The sequence below is a fragment of the Bolinopsis microptera genome, chromosome 1 (assembly GCF_026151205.1).
Source record: "Bolinopsis microptera isolate Bmic1 chromosome 1, MBARI_Bmic_1.0, whole genome shotgun sequence".
Lineage (NCBI taxonomy): Eukaryota > Metazoa > Ctenophora > Tentaculata > Lobata > Bolinopsidae > Bolinopsis > Bolinopsis microptera.
This window is the reverse complement of record NC_087072.1, coordinates 13047532-13067103: the sequence shown is the minus strand read 5'-3', so window position 1 is coordinate 13067103 and position 19572 is coordinate 13047532. Positions and strand designations below refer to the sequence as shown.

At 37.7% G+C, this 19572-nt stretch overlaps 4 protein-coding genes across 5 annotated transcripts in view; 2 read left to right on the top strand and 2 right to left on the bottom strand.

Annotated features, from left to right (window-relative positions):
* LOC134826112 (dynein axonemal heavy chain 7-like) overlaps positions 1-5450 on the bottom strand; it is a 29947-nt gene extending 24497 nt beyond the window's left edge. The window contains exons 1-12 of one of the 2 annotated variants that reach the window (XM_063838388.1): positions 5231-5450; positions 4864-5011; positions 4561-4651; positions 4151-4407; positions 2351-2476; positions 2047-2166; positions 1734-1905; positions 1413-1592; positions 1115-1270; positions 656-897; positions 444-522; positions 91-315 (exon numbers count right to left, since the gene is read on the bottom strand). In XM_063838388.1, coding sequence (XP_063694458.1) covers positions 91-315; positions 444-522; positions 656-897; positions 1115-1270; positions 1413-1592; positions 1734-1905; positions 2047-2166; positions 2351-2476; positions 4151-4407; positions 4561-4651; positions 4864-5011; positions 5231-5420 — 1986 coding nt within the window. In that variant the 5' untranslated portion in view covers positions 5421-5450. The remainder of the gene's footprint in view (positions 1-90; positions 316-443; positions 523-655; positions 898-1114; positions 1271-1412; positions 1593-1733; positions 1906-2046; positions 2167-2350; positions 2477-4150; positions 4408-4560; positions 4652-4863; positions 5012-5230) is intronic. The other variant, XM_063838387.1, reaches the window with a different exon arrangement.
* A 326-nt stretch (positions 5451-5776) lies between these two features.
* On the bottom strand, positions 5777-6983 carry LOC134826114 (ubiquitin-conjugating enzyme E2 U-like). Its single transcript, XM_063838390.1, has one exon. It carries the CDS (start codon positions 6883-6885, stop codon positions 5875-5877), a length of 1011 nt encoding a protein of 336 aa, XP_063694460.1. The 5' UTR covers positions 6886-6983; the 3' UTR covers positions 5777-5874.
* Positions 6984-8559: 1576 nt separating this feature from the next.
* LOC134826113 (basal body-orientation factor 1-like) lies at positions 8560-10536 on the top strand. Its single transcript, XM_063838389.1, has one exon. The coding sequence runs from the start codon at positions 8621-8623 to the stop codon at positions 10178-10180; it is 1560 nt and encodes a 519-aa protein (XP_063694459.1). The 5' UTR covers positions 8560-8620; the 3' UTR covers positions 10181-10536.
* A 115-nt stretch (positions 10537-10651) lies between these two features.
* LOC134826115 (enkurin-like) lies at positions 10652-19199 on the top strand. Its single transcript, XM_063838391.1, has 7 exons — positions 10652-10737; positions 10840-10909; positions 11070-11145; positions 17738-17931; positions 18162-18328; positions 18500-18598; positions 18716-19199. Exons 1-7 carry the CDS (start codon positions 10673-10675, stop codon positions 18807-18809), a joined length of 765 nt encoding a protein of 254 aa, XP_063694461.1. The 5' UTR covers positions 10652-10672; the 3' UTR covers positions 18810-19199.
* Positions 19200-19572: the final 373 nt, after the last annotated feature.

Sequence of the window (19572 nt, the reverse complement as noted above, 5' to 3'; positions counted from 1 at the left end):
CATTCGATTTCTTTGGACTGCTAATCATTATTTAAAATCTTTTCAGATTGTAAAACTTAAGCTGCGAAAGGGTTCGTAGCAACTACCGACCTTGAGAGCATTTTCAGCTTGTCGTTTGCTGGCGTTGATGATTTCATCGTGCTCCTCAAATATAGGAGGCATACGGCTGTGCCAGTTAAACGCCTCAGAATTCAGCCTCATCTCGGCAGGACTCATTGAAGTGTAGTCAACTAAAAATTCTAGACGTTTCTTTGCTTGGATAATACGTTCTTCAAGCCCAAATATTCGCTCTTCTCGAACGTTTATGATGTAATTCTGAAACAAAATCGCAAAATGAACATAAGCATGATAAGGATAGATAATTCAAATTATTGAATGATTAATATTAAAAACCAAACACTAAAATATCTTCTGATAAAATTGTAACATCACGATTTGTTCACCTTTAAGTCCATGAGCTGCTCGGTATTAGCAGGGGTAGCCAGAGCTTTACTAGCAATCGCTTCGTATTCCTCGCACAAGCTGCAGAAAATAGTAGATCAGACACAAATGGGGATTAAGAATAGTTTCTCTGACCTATCTCTAAAATAAATCTGAGCAGAAGTTGCTGAATTCAAAATTCAAAATGAATTATTTATTTCCAACTAAAACCAACCCTTTGTTGAGATCCATGTTAGTTTTGGACATTTTGATGAGGATTTTAGCACAGAGACTGTCAGCCCTCTTGGACAATGCCCTGACCAACTCATCGCAATGCAGCTCAAACATTCCCAGTCGGATAACTTTGCGGGAATTGTAGACAATGTCGTCGGCTAACTCCTTGAACCTTACAACTTCAGCTTTCATGTCGTCGAACTGTTGGTCCTCCGAAAGGAACTCCTCAACAAACTTATCTCCCTGAAAATTTTAGAGTTGTCAATAATTTCGTCATTATCGTTAGTTAATACTCTACTTATGAATAGCATTAATATAGCTCAATTAGTTAAAACTTAAAGTAGATGAATTTAAAGGATAGGACTTTAAATGGGGAGTAAAACGTGGTTAGATGAAATGATTATCTGCTGCAGCTTTATTCCGAATAACGGAGCGAGCGAAGTTGTCGAAGTCGTAGTACCTCTTTGTTGATAAGAAATCTGTACTTCTCGAACACTTTGGTATGTTCTTGTGCCGGGACAAATTCTGTCTGAATAACCTTCTGAACAGACTCCTTCATCGCTACGATGTGGTTTTCAGCAATCACAGGTTTTAGTGTCGCTTTTGATCTGGCTCCCTGGAGAACAGCTAATTTATAACGCAAGTTTCGAGCTAAATCATAAATTTCAGGTCCCAGGGGATTGCTTTCATTAAAAGTTAAACTTACTAAGTAACCACAATTTTAACAAATTTCCACCTAGAGTGATCTCAGATCTTACCTCTACAGGGTAAAGTTTAGTCTCGACACGAGGAACCATGCTGACAGCCTTGATAAACACGTCGAACACATTCAGCAGAACTGTTTCAAAATCAGCAAGGGAAGGCTCAAACTTAATCTCCACACCTTCTAGCACAAGCCGGACTATGAATCCTTGGAAGTCACTCTTTCTAACTACATCCTGAGGTAGAATAGTATTGATAAGATACTTGGTTACAACAATTCAATGCCATTTTGACAAAAAGTTAGATATTATTATGATTCAAGCAAAATACGGACGTGGTCGTTAAAATAATAAGCAATGGGTTGTCAGGTTTCTTACTGGAGGAGGGCAATAAAGCTGCTGGTAATCCAAGATGGAGTCCATACAAAGAGACCTGAGCTGTGAAGTCATCAACACTCCCACAGAGTTGAAGAAGGCATCGAGGTGGGTGTGGGTGATCTGCTTGCTCTTGTTCCCTTGGTAGAATATGTTCTGTACCTCAGGGAACCATCTACAAGAATTCGTGGTTATTTTAAAGTAACGCTTTTTAAAGGAACCAATACAATACAAATTTCTTTAAGAAACATCCATTCGAATAGTTTCACTGTCAAAAAAACTTAAACACTAAACAGTGAACTTGGCGGGCACTTACTTCTTTAGCAAAGTGTCTTTAGCTGCCTCAACGTGTCTCATGCAAAGGCTTTGGAAGTTGTTCAGTTCGAAACTCTCTGTCCTCATCAGGATCTCCTCGACTTCTATCAGTCGAAAACCACTGTACGAGAAGGTCTTATCAAATACAGATGTACAAACCGATGCTGTTAACTTATACATGTTCTAGTTCGTTGGGAACTACAGGGGGGGGGGGGGGGGGGGGGGGGAGGGCCAAAACTATATAGCCTTGATATCATTACAATTCAAATCGTCAGGCGTCAGCATGATCATTATTCGTTGCTTACCCGAAACTGTGGTTCCAGGAGTCAAGGACAGAGCACATGGTGGGATTCGTTATGTACAGAATCTTTTGCATGGATCCCTTAGCTGCTATGAACGATTTCGCCCATGGTTTAGGGACAACTCTCAGCCTGAAAAGAGAGATTTGATCATTTAAAAATAATAATAAAATTAAAAAAGAAAATGATAGTTCGTGAAGCGTGTGTAATAGTCTTGTTTAGATTCACTTATCTAAGCCACATTGAATAAACGAATATTTAAAATTTGGTACAAATCTTTCTGTCTCATACAACTTCCCCATTTGCCTACAGTTGTCTATTTTTAAACAATTGCCGCAAATATCAAGAACGCCGACTGCCAACACTCGGTATCGATCTTATAACATGTTACGATTCGAAGAGAAGTGAATAACAGCATTTCGAATGCAAGAATTTTAAGTGTGCACGTTAAAGAACATCATGAAGTGTGTACGAAATTTACTCTTGATGTTAAGTCGACCAAAATATGTACGAGCGTGCCATTCAAATGATGCACTCGCTGCGCGCAATCTTGGCTTAGCAACTAGTCAACTTTTTAGCGCCACACGTAAATCTTACTAAGTAGACCTCCACTCCTATTGAGTCTTCTCGAATTGTTCCAAAATGAGGTTGTCGAGAAGATGTTACTCTTTACAACCAGACGAAAAGTTACAGATTGTAAGTATTACTTCTAACGTGATTGATCATGTAAATTTATCAAAATGTCTAACGTTTTTTTAAAAATCATATATCGAAGATTGCCGCACGAGCCACAATGTGAGTTGTGTAATTTTGGAATTTAATACTTCTAAATGCAATATAAGTTATAGTAAAATTGGATGAACTAGGGTGACATTGTTATTCAATTATCGTCAAAACAAAAGAATGATGCTTGTAATTCAACGGGCAAATCGTTAGGTGATAATTGTTTTATTAAAAGGTGAATATTGCTAGGTCCTCATAGCCATGAATTCGAATCTGTGGCTCGAGCAAGTTATAGGTTGTAACAAAATTTGGTTTTAAGATCAAAACATTCTTAAGTCACTATTTTATAGTGTGGTTTAAACCATGCTTGATTTAAGGACCTCTTTCAAGCAAATACCACAGTCCACAGACCTCCTTCAAATTCATTATATTTATATGAGGACGGGGGAGAAAAGATCACACCCATCCAGCTTGATGGAAAATGGACCAATACTCGATCCTATGAAACACCTTACCGTGCCCTGCATGTTTCATTGAAATGTAGCAGAATACAAAGCGAGCATTTTCAACGTTACCATTCCAGAAGTTATGTACTTGCTAAATTTTCTTATTTTGCGTGTTAACTTCTTTTCGGATAGCCACATCAATGAATAACATAAGCACAGTGTCCCTACACTTGTTATTACTCCTGATTCGTGAAGCCTCGGTACCAATTCAACCTATCGGCTGTCAGTGAAATCGATTACCCCAAGGGAAGCAATGATGTAATTGGATACTTAACTAGGACATAGGCCGTAATGGATTCGGTGGGCCACTGGCAGTGGCCACATCGAGTGTTACTTATTTGTTAATTAAGCAAATTTGGAACCGTTCACTGGGGCTAATTGAATTGTTGAGATTGATTTATTTTAATAAAGACCTTTAGTAGCCCTCTTTCTAAAGTATGATGTAGTTTGGTAGTCCGCATTTTGACAACAGGAGTTATTCTTTATTGTTGCCTCGTGTTTACAAAGACAGAAAGATAGACTAAGAGAAGCTGCACTGATATTATGAATACCAATGTTTATAAAATCAGATACTTACTCTTTCATGATGGGTGTAAGATTTTTATCCTCTGCGTCTTCCTTTTCCCGGGGATCTCTCAACACAAAGTCCACAATAGCTTTCTTGACACTTAGAAGATAGTCCTCCCTCATTTCGTCAGATAACAGCTCGATGTAGTCTGCTAGTCCGTCCTTCAGTTTGTTGGGAACCAGACTCAGAACGTTGTCCAGCCAGATGTCCTCCATCGGAGCAACATGTTCTGTGTCTATTCCATTTTGTATGTAGTAGTAGTACCTCTGAAATGTTTATGTCATGATAACTCAGTATAATCGTATAAAATAACACTTGTACTCCGTTTGAGGCAAAGAAAAATTTAAATCTATAAAATGGAAAGATAAAAGTCTAGAGCAAAAAGGATTTAAGAGAAGCTGAATAATTCCGAAACGTACAAGAATATCTTTCTCCTGCGAGGAAGGACCGTCAAGTTCACCGGGCAGGACAATGTCATCAGGAGGAAGAGTCATATCGCTCTCACTTTGCCTGAATAAGTGGGATCATTATGAACTTTGTAACTGTCTAATTCAGTAACTTTAACTGTTAATTACTCGTTTCCATAACTTCAAAGGGGTTTTATTTCAATCATAAAATTGGACTATCCGCAGTAAAATGGACATCGACTGAAATAAAGTTTTGCTCAACTTTCTTATATCCCCACTTTAAATAAAAAATTAAAGATTCAATTAGGAACGTACATGAGGATGTTAATAAGCGCCTGTCGGAAGTTCTCTCTATCTTTCTTTGGTTTTTGAAAGGCGGCAGTACGTCTGGCAGATGCATCATTCTGACCTTGTTCCGACCTCTTTCTCTGATTCTCAAACTTCTTCCGTCTAAATGCATCATCTGAAAACAGTGATATTAGTTTAAGGTAAGAGATGATGAACTGGCCCATCAAGGTTTAAGGTTTACCTGTATCTACTGGTTAAACTTAAACTTAAAAAGCTCTCCTGAACGTAACCTAAACTTTTGGGAAAGAAACTTATGTAACAGAATTTTGAATTGAGGGAAGATTGAGCGCAAATGTAGGCACATTAACAAAACTATCTAGATGAACAATCTCACCAGGAGGGGAGCCCCCGGGAGGATGAGGGGTGATATCGAACAAGACTCCATCTGTTTTGAAAGGGGGTGTTGACTTAGACCATACTGGTTTAGCTCTCTTTTCAGGGAGTTGAGGCAGGAATCGTATTGGATTCTCTTTAGCAGTTGCGCTGAGACTGCCCGGTGAGGGCCGGGGTTGAAATGTTGCCATGGAAATTCACCATAGGCTTTACATTAAACTATTGTAAATAGAGACGTATGAGAGCAAATAGAAACCAACAATAGCAATATGATTATTCGATTCAATAGTCACTAACTTTAGAAGTGATTAACACAACATCGAAAATAGTGATGAAGGCTAAAGAGAAACAATGAAAAAGTCAAAAGCTGTATAATGGTATTCATAAAACTGGTAAAAACATTTTAATAAGAGACAATACAATAATCATTAATAAATTATTTCTTGATCTGACGACTGATGAAAAGAAGCCGCATTTAGCATTTGCAAATCGAATTTTGATATCAACCACTGATTTGAAGTACCCAAATTATGAGTTGGAATGTGCAATGCACGAATAACAAACAATCAAAAGACATCAAACCAAGTGTCAGTATAACATTTATGATCAGGAAAGAAAAGATTCATGATGGCCGAGTTTTTCAGTTTATCCTGCATCAGTGATAGCACTGGAATGAGGCGGGACTCCACTTGGTTCATTCTGAAGCTCCATCAGAGCCTCCACATCCTCCTCTGGTTCCATGCCCTGAGTCCATGCTAACATTTCCAACAACTCAGCATCACCCGTAACCGGCCGTAAATTACCGTCTCCAGTATTATAATTTTGCATTGATTTTAGACGCTCGAATAACGCAGACTTTGGGTCGATTTCACAATCTTTGTCAACTAAGTTAACACCGTATATTAGTTTATGGTGGTTTTCCAGCTGCTTCTTGGCATCTCTCAATACCCTGTCACTGGAATCGATGTGTATGTCCTTGAAATGAGGGTCTTTCTGAAGCATCTTCATCAGTGGGTTAGGAGCAGTTCTAGAAATTTTAGTTGTTGCAATTCCATTCCAAATCGAAAGATAGTCATCATATGAAACTTTGTGGATGAGCTTCGTTTTAGATTTGTTTCTTGGGTCAATTGATTCTTTCGCAGGTTTAGTCTCAAGAGATTCATCGTCTTCATGCGGAGGTAATCCAGCGGCGATCCGCTTACTAGCAGTCACACAATCATACACCATCTGCCTATACATAGCAGGAGTCAGTTCCAAAGCATTGCATGCCTCCGTGTTCACAGCAATTTCAGTGTTGGGTGATGCTAACATATTCTGTATTGTCAGAAGAACATAAGACATTGAGAAATCCGGGTTCCAAAGGGTTACATCGTCAAGGAAGTCAATGCATGGTCTGCCATTTAGCATATCAACATTTGGGTGAAACGGAATCGTGAAGAAGTTTACTTCTGGGGGCTTATCATTGAATTGAGGTGAAAACCTGATAAGAAGTTTAAATATGCCACCCTCCCAAGGGGTTTCTACTGGTCCTAGCATGGTCACATCCCAATCTAGCAAACTTGCTTCATCTAATGGATTTATTTCTATGCCCCAGAGAGGTTCTTGTTTCAGCTTTATCAGCTCTCTGTTTAAGAGCAAATAGGACCGAGAATGCATACCACCAACGCCAAGTAAGTTTCAAATTTATGAAAAGTTTTGGTATCGAAAGCTAGAGGAATATTAGCAAACTTCTAAAGAGGTACATGGGTTCCACAAACTGCAACTGAACTTTTCCCGAGGGACTAGAATCTAAATACGTTTATCATCAAACAGACTACCTTTCACTATATCCTGAAAAAAACAGATTACGTTAATAAGAATTTTATAACATCAATATGTCCGCTCGTGTCTCAGCCTGAGTTCGTAGATCCAGAAATGGCTTCCAAAACCATGTATTATTTTAAGTCACGACTCACGATGGTTTTAGTTAATTTCATGGTGCTAAAATACCTTAATTTTCAAGCCAAAAACAATAAAGCTCAACTTCGTGATCATAGTAATAGAAGATCGATATCAATTATTGGAAGTATTTATCAAAAAAGCAGACGAGATAATCGAAAACTAAGACAACTTGTACACGGAGCGAGCGATATGTCGTTGCTAACTGAGAAATTAACATAGCAACGAATAAACATACGCTCGATTCCAAAATGACTATTTATGTACAGAAAAACTGCGGCGTTTGCGCGGCGCGTCAAACCTTTGAACTATATTAATCAATATTAAATTACTTTAAAATACAAGTTAAATTCGTTTTCAAATATTTTGTAAATAAATAAATAAAAATTTATTAATATGAAAAAGTTAATTATATTATTAAATACATTTTTTACTTATTTTAGATTGACATTTTTAAAGTATGAGCCAATAAAATAAGCCGCGCGTAAGGACGCTTTTGCTCGAATGATTGCGCCTTAAATTCACTCCGCAAAATCACAATGTTTGTACTACTCGATGTGCACCGCACTGGCTCACGATTGCAATGGATTTGTTTTTTATAATTAAGTTCAATTGTAACATGATTGGACGTTGTCGACGAATTTTGATTTATATAGATTGCTCGTTCGGTTTGACTTATGTAAAGAATGAAGTTCTAAGATAAAGGGACTGGTAAAATGTTCATTTCAACCCCACTATGCCTTGTTGATTTTTTCACCGTATTTGCTTGTAAATCTCGAATGACTTTTTGTCGAAGTTATTTTATCTTTACCTTCTGACATACTCATAAGAATAAGTCTGCTGCCTCGTACAGTTTATTAGAAGAAGAAAGTGACTGGTAGATGGTGGAAGAAGGGGTAATATGGGGCAATACTTGTATGCTATACTCGACTTGTAAATTTCATTTTTCTTCGTAGTATGGTCACGGTACTTTTGGTCCTGATTTTATAGTATGACGTAACATGCACATGCACTCGATTTAGTTATAGTAAAAACGGTGAAATTAAGGGCGTCTGGATCTTCATATAATACCGTCATTTGTATTAGAGGTTTAGGTTCTATAATTCTGTTGTTTCTGGCTGTTTTCTGTTCGAGCTTTGAAAAAGCTATATAGTCGATCGTTCGGATGGCATATGCTTTTATCTATCGGTATACAAATTTGTCAGATAATTTACAAATTATTTGTACGTTATTAACGGTAATGTCAGAGAATTTACAAATTATCAGTACGTTATTTAGGGTAATTAAGGGTAATTTCCCACCTGCCGTGTTTCTGTCCTTCAAATTCCGGAAATATTTTCTAATTGTGTTTTTTTGTAAAACATAATCATTTGGACACTGCCAATAACTTTTATTCTAAACAACATCTAAATCATTATTAAAGTTTTTATTAAGGTATATCACATTTTCAGTTATGGCAGCTAAAAAGAAGAAAGGAAAGAAAGAAAAAGGTAAGAAAAAGAGTAAAGGGAAGTCACAGAAAGGAAGTAAGTCGCCCAACAAATCACGTGATCTTGAGTTGGAAAATGTCACCAGACATCAGATATTGGAGTGTAAATTGGATGCTACCGAGAAGTCTCGCTCAGACTATAGAGACAAAGCTCGAAAATTGTTAGCAGAGAATGATCTCCTTCAAAACCAAATGTCTGCAACCGAGAGAGATACAATCGAAGTGATATCTTACCTAAAAAAGGAAGACCTTACGAAGGATCAAATGATTGAGCAGCTGCAGAATCAATTAAAGAACCTAAAACAGGAATCTAGAAAAGATCGCGAAGCTTTAATTGAAGATTTCACTTACCAGATAAATACACTCGAAAAACAACTGAGCGATAAGAAACGTGAGGCACAGCTCATGCAAGATGAACTCATGCAAATCAAGGAATTCCGTCGGAAGAAGAATGAAATGCAGCACGAACTGGACGAAATGCGAGACCTACTTTTCCAAGAACGGAAACAGGCACGTGAGGGTATCAACGGCATCGAGCACAAATATTTTGAGGAAAAACTCAGACTCCAGTCAGAGGCATCAAGACAGATAGCTGAACTAGCAGAACGAGCTCACAACGAGGCAGTTCAGAACTTGGACGAAACTACTAGAAACATCTACAGAGAGAATGTGAGACTGACTGAGTCTCTTTCTCTTCACATGAAAGAATCAGAAGAACTGAAGAAGACTCTTGCTGATCTGGAAAACAAAGTAGAAACATTGAGCGCTTCTCAGGAGATGAACGAGAGTATAACCAGAGAGAAAGTGCAGCAAGTTAAAAACCAGAGAAAGAGTTTGAAAGAGAAACAGGAACGGATTGAAGGGCTGGAGCGAAAACTTGCAGATATCGTTGAAGATTCAATTCAAGAACAGGAGAAGGTCATTCGGCAGTGTGATGCTCAGCTTTTTAACAGTAATGAGGACATTGATACACTTCAAAAAGCACTCCAACTGAAGGAACAAGAACTGAAGCACATCAAACGTCTTGGAAAACGAATTCTAGATCAGAGAACTGATACTGAATCGTTCTTCTTGACGGCTCTTGGTCAAGTAAAAGAGGAGATTGTGGCTAACAGAACACAGTATCGTAAAGATGCCGAAGTTGCATACCACAGCAGAATGTTGGAAGCTCAAAAAGGAAAAGCGCCCTTCCCAAGAACACGAACGTTCAGGAAGCTGCCACACAGCACAAACAGTGTGTATTCAGATTTGGAGGAGGCAGAGAGATTTGATACTATCGAGGAGTATCAAGATATTGGCGATCTCACTTGGGAACAAAAAGAGAAGGTACTTCGAGCATTGTTCGCTGAGATGAATGGACATGTTAAGCGCGGTAAAGACAAAACTCCATCTGCTTCAGAAGAGAACTCCGATTCTCTACCTCCGATACCGCAGGACCAACCTCTAGCGGGTTTTATTCCCAGATTAGAGGAAGTATCACAGACAAGACTTTCAGAAGAGAAACTTCTCGCTATTGACACTTGAAAACAGAATAAGGTTGATCAGCAGGGTCTTCAAAATGTGTGTATCGCCTTATCTTGTTAACTTAATTCAGAAATCAGTGCAGTGAGCTTATTTTATACGATCAAATGACTGGCATGAGGCCCAGAAGATGGATTCTGTGATTTATTTAAGTAAAATTGCTCAAATCGTTTAATTTGTGAGACGAAAAATTATTTTTTTGCCAAGCGTATTTTATTTGATTGCCTAAATCTTCAATATCATAAATATTCTATGAATGTTTTATGGTGAAGTGAGAATTTTGTTTGTGTGAAATACAAAATTTTACGTAGATTTTATCTATAGTTTCATTTAGTTAATTACATGTTCTTTTTATCAAATTTGCTTGTTTCATTGGTTCAAATGTTCAATCAATATAGAGAATGGGTACAGTCTCTATCAGATTTTTCTCGTTCATTTTAAGTTTTTGGATAACTAATGTTTTACATGATTTTTATCAAATAATATTATTAATAGATGGGTGAGGAGAGCATTTACAACCTGCTGCCTACAGTCAGGCAGCCAGAGGCTAAAAATCCTAGGTTTGTAGATTTGTTCAATAACATTATCGTATTATCTAATAAATGAAAATAACGATTTTGGTTTTACAATATTTGTTGAATTATTATCATAATTTTCTCCAGGTACAAATCAGTTTTCAATGAAACAGCAAAAGCAGAACTCAAAACAAACAAACAAGCTTCAAAAACAATGGTACGTTTCATAACATTACTTGAACAAGTTATAACCTTAAATACATATAATATAGAATGTATAACGTATATTGTATAACATAGTATGTATATTTCTTTAACGGGGTAATAGCAACGTTGCTATATTACACCATAACATAGTTCAACAATCAACATTTCAGGGTCCAGCTAAAGTTGCCACCAATGAACCTACTAGTTTCATGACTAAACACGCCAAGGAGCCGGTCCTGCCAGAAAGTAAGTTTATCGCTGATAACTAATGATTTATAATTGTTTAACTAGTAGAAGGTTATCACAGTTTTTGAGCTCACTTCAATTGTTACTGTACCATTTGGCCCATTAGTCTTCCTCCACATCCTCCCCCACTCTGTCCTCAGCGCCACCCTCTCTACTCCTGACTGCCTCCACCAGCTTTCGTTTAACAACACACATTGTAATAATAATGGTGGTTACTCCGAGGACAACACCGGATATTATCCCAATGACTGCATTTCTGTTTAAATCGCTCATCCATTCGATGACTTCTTGAAGGAGTGCTCTCGTGGATGTTCCGTTCACGATCTTCTCACGTAAAGTTTCAGTGATGAAAATCACTGTATCAGTAATTTCTGTTTTAATACCAGAAATCTCCGGTTCTGTTTTCGCTGGCAATATACTCTTTTTATTGGCATCCTTGTAATTTTCTGTTGTAGGAGCTTCTGTTTTAGTGATCTCTGTTCCACTAACTTCTGTTGAAGTAAGCTCTGTTATGGTTTCTTCAGTTGAAGTACGTTCCGTTTCTAGCCATGTTCCAGTTGTTCCTGTACTCTCTTCTGAGATTGTGCCGGTTATTTCTGTAGCAGGACCGTACACATTGCTTCGTGTAGGCACTTCTGTAAAACCTCCTGTAGACTTGCCTTTTCGAGCAGAGGATGTTGTAATTTTATTGCTTGTATCAGAAAGAGGCCAGGTATCTGTTATGTAAGTTTTTGGCGTTTCTGTCGAGGGGTTTGTGTGACGACGCCACACACAATCTGAAACAGTGGATATACTTTTGATTGTTAGTTTGAAAGCGTTCAGATCATTACATCGGACGAAATTATTGATTGAAATGGATTTGGGAATTTACGTTAAAAATATGTAAGAATCTATCAAACGATCTCTGCAACGTACCTCTGCATCCGAAGACGAAGAAAAACAGGCAAATAGAAAGCAACATTATTGAACAACTGGCCAGCAAAATAGTCTACATGTACCTGACTGCTGTATTTGAGGCAGGGATAGATCGAAAGTCGTGCACATTGCTTCGTAATTTACTTAGAACCCTCACATGGACAGTTGTGCTTTGATGGAGAAACATATTACGAAATGTCAACTCATGTGCTTTGAAAAAATTGTTGTTCTTAAAAATCGCAAATACGATGTCGAATCTTTACAATGGAACAGTTTCATTTATCTAGAGACCTTCCGTCACGTCTCCGGAAAACCTTAGTAGGAGTTTAATTCAATCTACAACCAACAATGATAAGCTCATAACAGTCTGCCTAATAGAGTTTCACCTGAGCTTGAGTAACAATAATCATAAATTGAAGTTTAATAACACCACTATTATTAGATAAAACTTATACTCAGCAGTGTTTAATCTGAACATCCCAGAAAATTACTTGATTAATATTTAATAGTTAAGGACTGGAAACGTATGCTTGAAAATATATCGTTAATACTAATTGTTAATATTAACAAGTAAAGTGGATTTTAGGTTTTAATTTGTGAATCGACCTTTGAAAAAGTTGCATCAGAACACATTTAAAACACAATACGTATTGATTTTGTTACAACTGCAGAGTAAAATTTGTCTTGTGACGTAAAGTGACATTGTTGCTGCAAAGGAGAAACTGTTCTTTTCAGGCCAATATTTTAATACAACTAACTACATAATCATGATAATAAATAAAACGGGTCGTTTGCCCGCCAATTTGAGTGTTTCTCTTTGTTTGAAATAATCATGATGATATTCATAAAAGAAACACCCTGCACCATTCACAACATATTTGTGTATGTCTGTCAAAACTTATCCCTTGAGTGTGTCCAGGATTCTGATCCGTACTGCAAAACCGATTCCCGTACCGCAATGACTAATCCAATCTTTAAGCTCCTAAATATGTAGTTTTGGTATCCAAATATTATTTTGCTTGTGTAAGGCTCTCCGTGCTTCTTCCTTTCTGTTCCTAATCTCCCTCTTTTTGCTCTCGATCAGAAACCTATGTACACAAAATCTTCCACCTTTCTATGGGTTTCCTGTTCAAAAGACAAAACCGGTGGTCGCTAAATAGATCCTCCATATTCAGTGTCATTACCTTGTTATTGTACACCTAATCCTATGTTGGATTGCTGGCTGCTGATTCTAATCTAATTCCTTAAAAACGTCCTTAAAAACATTCTTGGATCTGAAATGCATGTCATCTCTATTGATTACCTTACTTATATCATGGATGTATCATAAATTTAGACATTCATGCTATTAATCCTGTATCTGGTCAAAACCTGGCACAACTTAGCGAGTTTAGAAGGTTTGAGATGTTATTTGTGCTCCCTAGGGTCTCTACTTCAAAAAAATTTGGGTGGATAATTTTTTTATGTTTGTTTAAACCGTGACCACGCCCTTTTTTAAAGCGTGGGAAATTTTCCCAAAATTATTGAAATTTGCCTATAATATTTGATGGGGGTCTCTAAATGGCTTGATATGATGCCATCAGTATTACTAGAACAATATAAAATAAAATTTGGGTAAATAAAAGTGTAGTGGCACCCTTGACCACGCCCATTTACACAATTTTTGGCGGAAAATTCGGAAAATTCGAAGTTGTTTACTCTAGCAGCAGGGAGGTGTTTAGTTTGTATTTAAACTGCTGAATCGAGTTAAATATGTTATATAAGTAACCTTAATTCAATTAATTGGGCATGTTGAGCCATTAGTTCAGCCTTGGGAACCACGCCCATATTTCATATTAGGCGCGTATGTGAGGAAACTTTATCTCAGCTTCTGAAGACCGTAGAAACTTAAACTTTGGGCTTAAAATTACCGCAATATGTAGTTTATATTGACACCATTAAGGTGCTGAAGCTCTCCAGGACTTACTTTTGGATAAAAATGAGAAAAACTGATATAATTTACTGAAGCGCATTAACAAAAAAAACTTCCCTAGCAGCTAGGTTAAGTCAAGTAGGCACATCAATGTATAATGTTTTACTCGACACAGTGTCCTTCGTAAGGTCTAAAGGTCATTCTGGGCTAGAATAATTCGATTTTGGGTGCCCCACTTTTATTAGTAGTCCAACCCTGTCCTAGCTGTGGTAAAATTTCTAAACTGCCTCAGGCGTAAATATATGATTTTTCTATCCATCTCAGCTCTGAATATTGTATGACATTCAAGATAACCACAACAGCAGAATAGCCCTTATTTATATACATTATGCAAGCTATGAAGCAGTATGGGGTGCATGAAGCAGTATGGGGTGCATAGTTTTTGAGATATTTATTTTTAAAACATGATTTTTAAATGTATCTTGGGCTACCCGCATTTATCTTGGGCTACCGAATTTATGTACCAGCACCATCAGCTCATCTTAGAAATCACAAACAACCCGCCGGGCAGCTATCTCTAGTTAAGCTCATTTCAGTACCCGTTGACTATAATATACCCGTTGACTATAATATACATAAAACATAATCGATTTTTACAATCTACACACCTATTTTCAACCTACCCTGTATGCCCGCTTTTATGTCAGTACAACCTCATCTAGCAAAGTCCAGCTGAAGCTACTAACAGTTACCTCCAGCCCTATCCTATTATTACTTTTCCCTCCAATCCTAGCTCTTTCCACCGACCTCAATCTCATTTAGGAAACTCCAGCACTAGCTAACTGCAGCTCTAGCTATCTTCTGCTATTATCCTTTCCCTCCAATATTAGCTCTTTCCACTGACCTCAATCTCATCAAGTAAATTCCGGTTTTAGCAACTAACCTTCAGTTATCTCTAGGCTCCAACTCTACCCTGTTGCTGCCCTCTTCAACTAATTGTAGCTTCTAGCCTGCTAGCTATCACCAGTATCCTACAAATCTAAATTTTATAGCAACCTTTTGGAGGTCTTTCACATTATATTAAGTAATCATTTTTGGAACATTTTAAAAGAGCTTTAATTGTAGGATGTTGATGCTATTACATGGATAGAGTAAATTGCAACAGTCGTTGCTGGAAAATGATAAAGTTACTTGAAGAACACAAATGGATGGAGCAGGAAGTTATTGGCAGAAGAACTGGAATAGTAGGCTTCCAGTGGCAGCTGGATAGAGCAGAGGGTAAGAAACTGACCGGTCAAAGGTTTTGGCCACCGGACCGGAAAAGACAGGATATTTCGGTTTGCCGCATTTTGCCGGACCGGAACCGGGTAATGTCGGCCAATCACTAAGATTCACACTCCCTGGCTCGTAGGACTAACCCCCTACAACTAGTATACGAGTATAGTGCCTTGGCACAGAGTGCAAGTGGGTTAGGGTTACTGAAAAGGATATAAGCATCTCAGGCCATCCCAATACCGGAAGAGAACTGGGGGTCACAATGGTGAACAATTGTGAAAATGGTGAAATTTTACAATGGAAACAAAATCATTCACTTGAAAAAATTAGAATGGAGTTGAAGTCACTGGAAAGAGCTAGAATTGGAGGGAAAAGTAATATTAGGATAGGGCTGGAGGTAACTGTTAGTAGCTTCAGCGGCTGCACGACTTCCAGGCCCCCACCAGCTATGATTTACAGAACATGTGATTTGAGTCATTACAACAAGTCAGTAATGACTTGCTGCTCTTTAATAATTCCTAAGGGATATGCAGGGAGCAGCCTCACCTCACTGTCCACAATGACTGACCCAAGGTAAGTCTTCTCGAAATAATCAACTATAGATTAGACATTAGCTTAGGCAAGTTTGTCTGTATATAGTACGTTATTTCAGAGAATACTTGCTCGACATCAGATCGGCTCACTCCTGTTGCATGCCTTTGGCACGTACGTCTGACATCCCTAGATACGAGACCCCCCCCCCCCCCCCCCCCCCCCCCCCCCCCCTTAGCTTTAGCAAGAGCTCCCGTCCCTTATGTGATATACGAGTCGAGCGGTCAAATCTTAAAGATCATCAGATCATGTTTACTTCTTAATGCACAGCTATGATACATACAGAGTTAACATGTGAACTCTACCCTGTATCTCGCCCATTTCTAGGTCAATTAAATTCTACCGATGGATCACATCACTAATTATACGTCACTGATTAGTGACATGATCTGATCTCCATGGGACCCCTAATAATGGGGGGACCTGGAAGTCGGCCTCCTGCTTCAGCTGGACTTTGCTAGATGAGGTTGTACTGACATAAAAGTGGGCATATATTATAGTCAACGGGTACTGAAATGAGCTTAACTAGAGATAGCTGCCCGGCGGGTTGTTTGTGATTTCTAAGATGAGCTGATGGTGCTGGTACATAAATGCGGTAGTGTTGAACCTTTGTTGTATTTTTAAGCGCAAGATATATTTAAAAATCATGTTTTAAAAATAAATATCTCAAAAACTATGCACTATAGACCCCATACTGCTTCATAGCTTGTATATAAATATCAATATGGCCATTCTGCTGTTGTGGTTATCTTGAAAGTCCTACAATATTCAGGAGCTGAGATGGATAGAAAAATCTTATATTTGCGCCTGAGGGCAATGTAGAAATTTTACTACCTAGGCCAGGGTTGGACTACTGATAAACGTGGGCACCCAAAATCAAATTATTCTAGCCCAGAATGACCTTAAGACCTTACGAATTTTACTCGACCGTGTCGAGTAAAACTTTATACATTGATTTGCCTACTTGACTTAACCTAGCTGCTAGGGAAGTTTTTTTTTGTTAATGCGCTTCAGTAAATTATATCAGTTTTTCTCATTTTTATCCAAAAGTAAGTCCTGGAGAGCTTCAGCACCTTAATAGTGTCAATATAAACTTACATATTGCGGTAATTTTAAGCCCAAAGTTAAGTTTCTACGGTCTTCAGAAGCTGAGATAAAAATTTCTCACATACGCGCCTAATATGAAATATGGGCGTGGTTCCCCAAGGCTAAACTAATGGCTCAACATGCCCAATTAATTGAATTAAGTTACTTATATAACCTATTTAACTCGATTCAGCAGTTTAAATACAAACTAAACACCTCCCTGCTGCTAGAGTAAACAACTTCGAATTTTCCGAATTTTGGGCGTGGTCAGGGTGCCACTACACTTTTATTTACCCAAATTTTATTTTATTATGTTCTAGTAATACTGATGGCATCATATCAAGCCATTTAGAGACCCCCATCAAATATTATAGGCAAATTTCAATAATTTTGGGAAAGTTTTCCCACGCTTTAAAAAGGGCGTGGTCACGGGTTTAAACAAACATAAAAAATTATCCACCCAAATTTTTTTTGAAGTAGAGACCCTAGGGAGCACAAATAACATCTCAAACCTTCTAAACTCGCTAAGTTGTGCCAGGTTTTGACCAGATACTTTATTATATGTCCTACTGTGACATTGACATCTCTAACTAAAATGAAAGGTCTACAGAATAGTAAAAGCGGAACGCGCGAAAACGTTCGCGCAATATCAAAGACGCAATTTATTCGCTTTAAATGCGCGTCTCCATGGTAACCTTAGTATTGTTTTGATGTTCAAACTGCATGGCCGGCCGAAGCAGGATTATTCGATACAATTCAAAGAAAACTGTAAATTTATTCTGATTCCTATCATTAATTCGCCTATAACTTCAGAAGCCGCCTTCGCAAGACCAAATGCTGACGGTAAGCGACCAGCCGTGCCCAAGAGAGACGAAAAGCCGGTCATGGGGCTAAAGTCGAACAAGAACTTCCTTCATACTAATGCCGTAGAGAACATCATGTCAGTTGCCAAGAAACCCCAGCCTAAATATGTGGATACACCCGGTGGAACCACAAACGCCTTGGAGGTTTGACATCTATATTACCGCAGAAATCTGTGTATGTTAGATGTCAAAAGTAATTACCTATTGAAACTTTTGCGAGTTCAATAAATAAGTAAATTGTAAATATGTTGATTGTTGCGTGTATATTTTGCGTCTGATCGGGGTTTTTTTCTCGACTGACAATTATACCCATTATCTGTAACAAAAAAATGTATTAATTTCTGTATTTCCAGTGATTATCATGATATTTTTAGGACTCCGGTTTGGTACCCAAATTCGTAAAGAAGGACAATTACGGTACAGTACCTAAATATTTGGAAGCAAGGAAGAAGCAGATGGCCGAACATCAGGCAAACTATGAACAGTACATTCAACAGAGATTACAGAAAGGCGCCCTGAACCAAGTTACCGCTCCTGAAAGGTACAGAAAGTTAACTTTTGATCATATTTATTTCAATATCAATCATGATCGACATTCGACAAATATGCATCAGTATAATTCTGATGCAGCAATATTTTATACTCTGTTTTTGATTGATTGTTAATGGAATGCTCTTTTAAAGAATTCAGTTTAACGACAGTAACAATTCAGGCAAAAGACACTGGATGGTCTAAAGAAGAACTGGGAGGAGTTACATTTACAATATCAGGGTCTGTCTGTTGTCACGGACACTGCTCCAAAGAAAGCCAGGTAATCTTATTCCTCCCCTGACGAGAATATTTGTCTGCCGTTTTTGATCATTAATGGGAGAATAATCATAACGAGTTCCAATGGCGAATCTTAATTATAACCGCATTATCTTCTCAGGAAAGAAAGAATGGAAGCTGAGATGAAACAACTGGAGAAAGATATTGATACGATCGAAAAGCACAAAATCATCTACGTTACCGACAACTTTTAATCATATATTGCACGTGGTTCTCTTGGTCACTTTCTTTTATTCTTGAGAATAAAGTGGAAAACATCTAATTTCGGGATTTAATTCAGTGATATTTTTGCAAAGACCAAAATTTGAATGTTGAGGGTTAAATCGAACAAATTTCCCAGATTACCAGAGTATTTGAAAATAGGTAAAATATTCGGGTTGCCTAATCTGCACATTATAACATTTTCATATGTAAATATAGCTGGATTACTATTCATGTCAGGTGTCAGATGTCGCTGATTTTATCACTAAAGTTATGAGCTACGGATTTGAGATGCTATGTATTTTGCAGATGTATTCTTTTTCATGTGTACAATTTTGATGTCCTGTTTTTCATGTATAGTATGAAGCTAGCTGAACTCAGAATTTTGCCTATATTTTCGTATCCATGATGTTACCCCATGATATCATGTGCGTGTAAATTGAAAATCACACATAATGTGGTAATTATCTAATCAATCAGCTCACGTGTCCTAATTAGACTAGTAGTCAGTGTCTAATGCTATTAATAGGTCACATTTAATAAGGATCTATATGTATAACCGCATTAAGGGGAGATACACCAAAAACGTTTTTGCTCCGAACATCGATTTTATTTTATATTATGGTTAAATAGACAAAAAGAATAAGATTGCACACCTTCAAAATTTTCTAAAAATATTCCCTCATCGAGAAAAAAAATATTTTTCTTTTTCGAAAATTTTTAAAATTTGGAGAAGTCTGTCACTGTAATATCGAT

Bases quoted from the DNA above. Each gene is read 5' to 3' on its own strand.
- LOC134826114 (XM_063838390.1), bottom strand. From the start codon at position 6,885: ATGCATTCTCGGTCCTATTTGCTCTTAAACAGAGAGCTGATAAAGCTG.
- LOC134826115 (XM_063838391.1), top strand. From the start codon at position 10,673: ATGGGTGAGGAGAGCATTTACAACCTGCTGCCTACAGTCAGGCAGCCA. The intron at 10,910-11,069 runs GTACGTTTCATA...TCAACATTTCAG, and splicing joins AACAAGCTTCAAAAACAATG to GGTCCAGCTAAAGTTGCCAC. The intron at 11,146-17,737 runs GTAAGTTTATCG...CTATAACTTCAG, and splicing joins GGAGCCGGTCCTGCCAGAAA to AAGCCGCCTTCGCAAGACCA.
- LOC134826113 (XM_063838389.1), top strand. From the start codon at position 8,621: ATGGCAGCTAAAAAGAAGAAAGGAAAGAAAGAAAAAGGTAAGAAAAAG.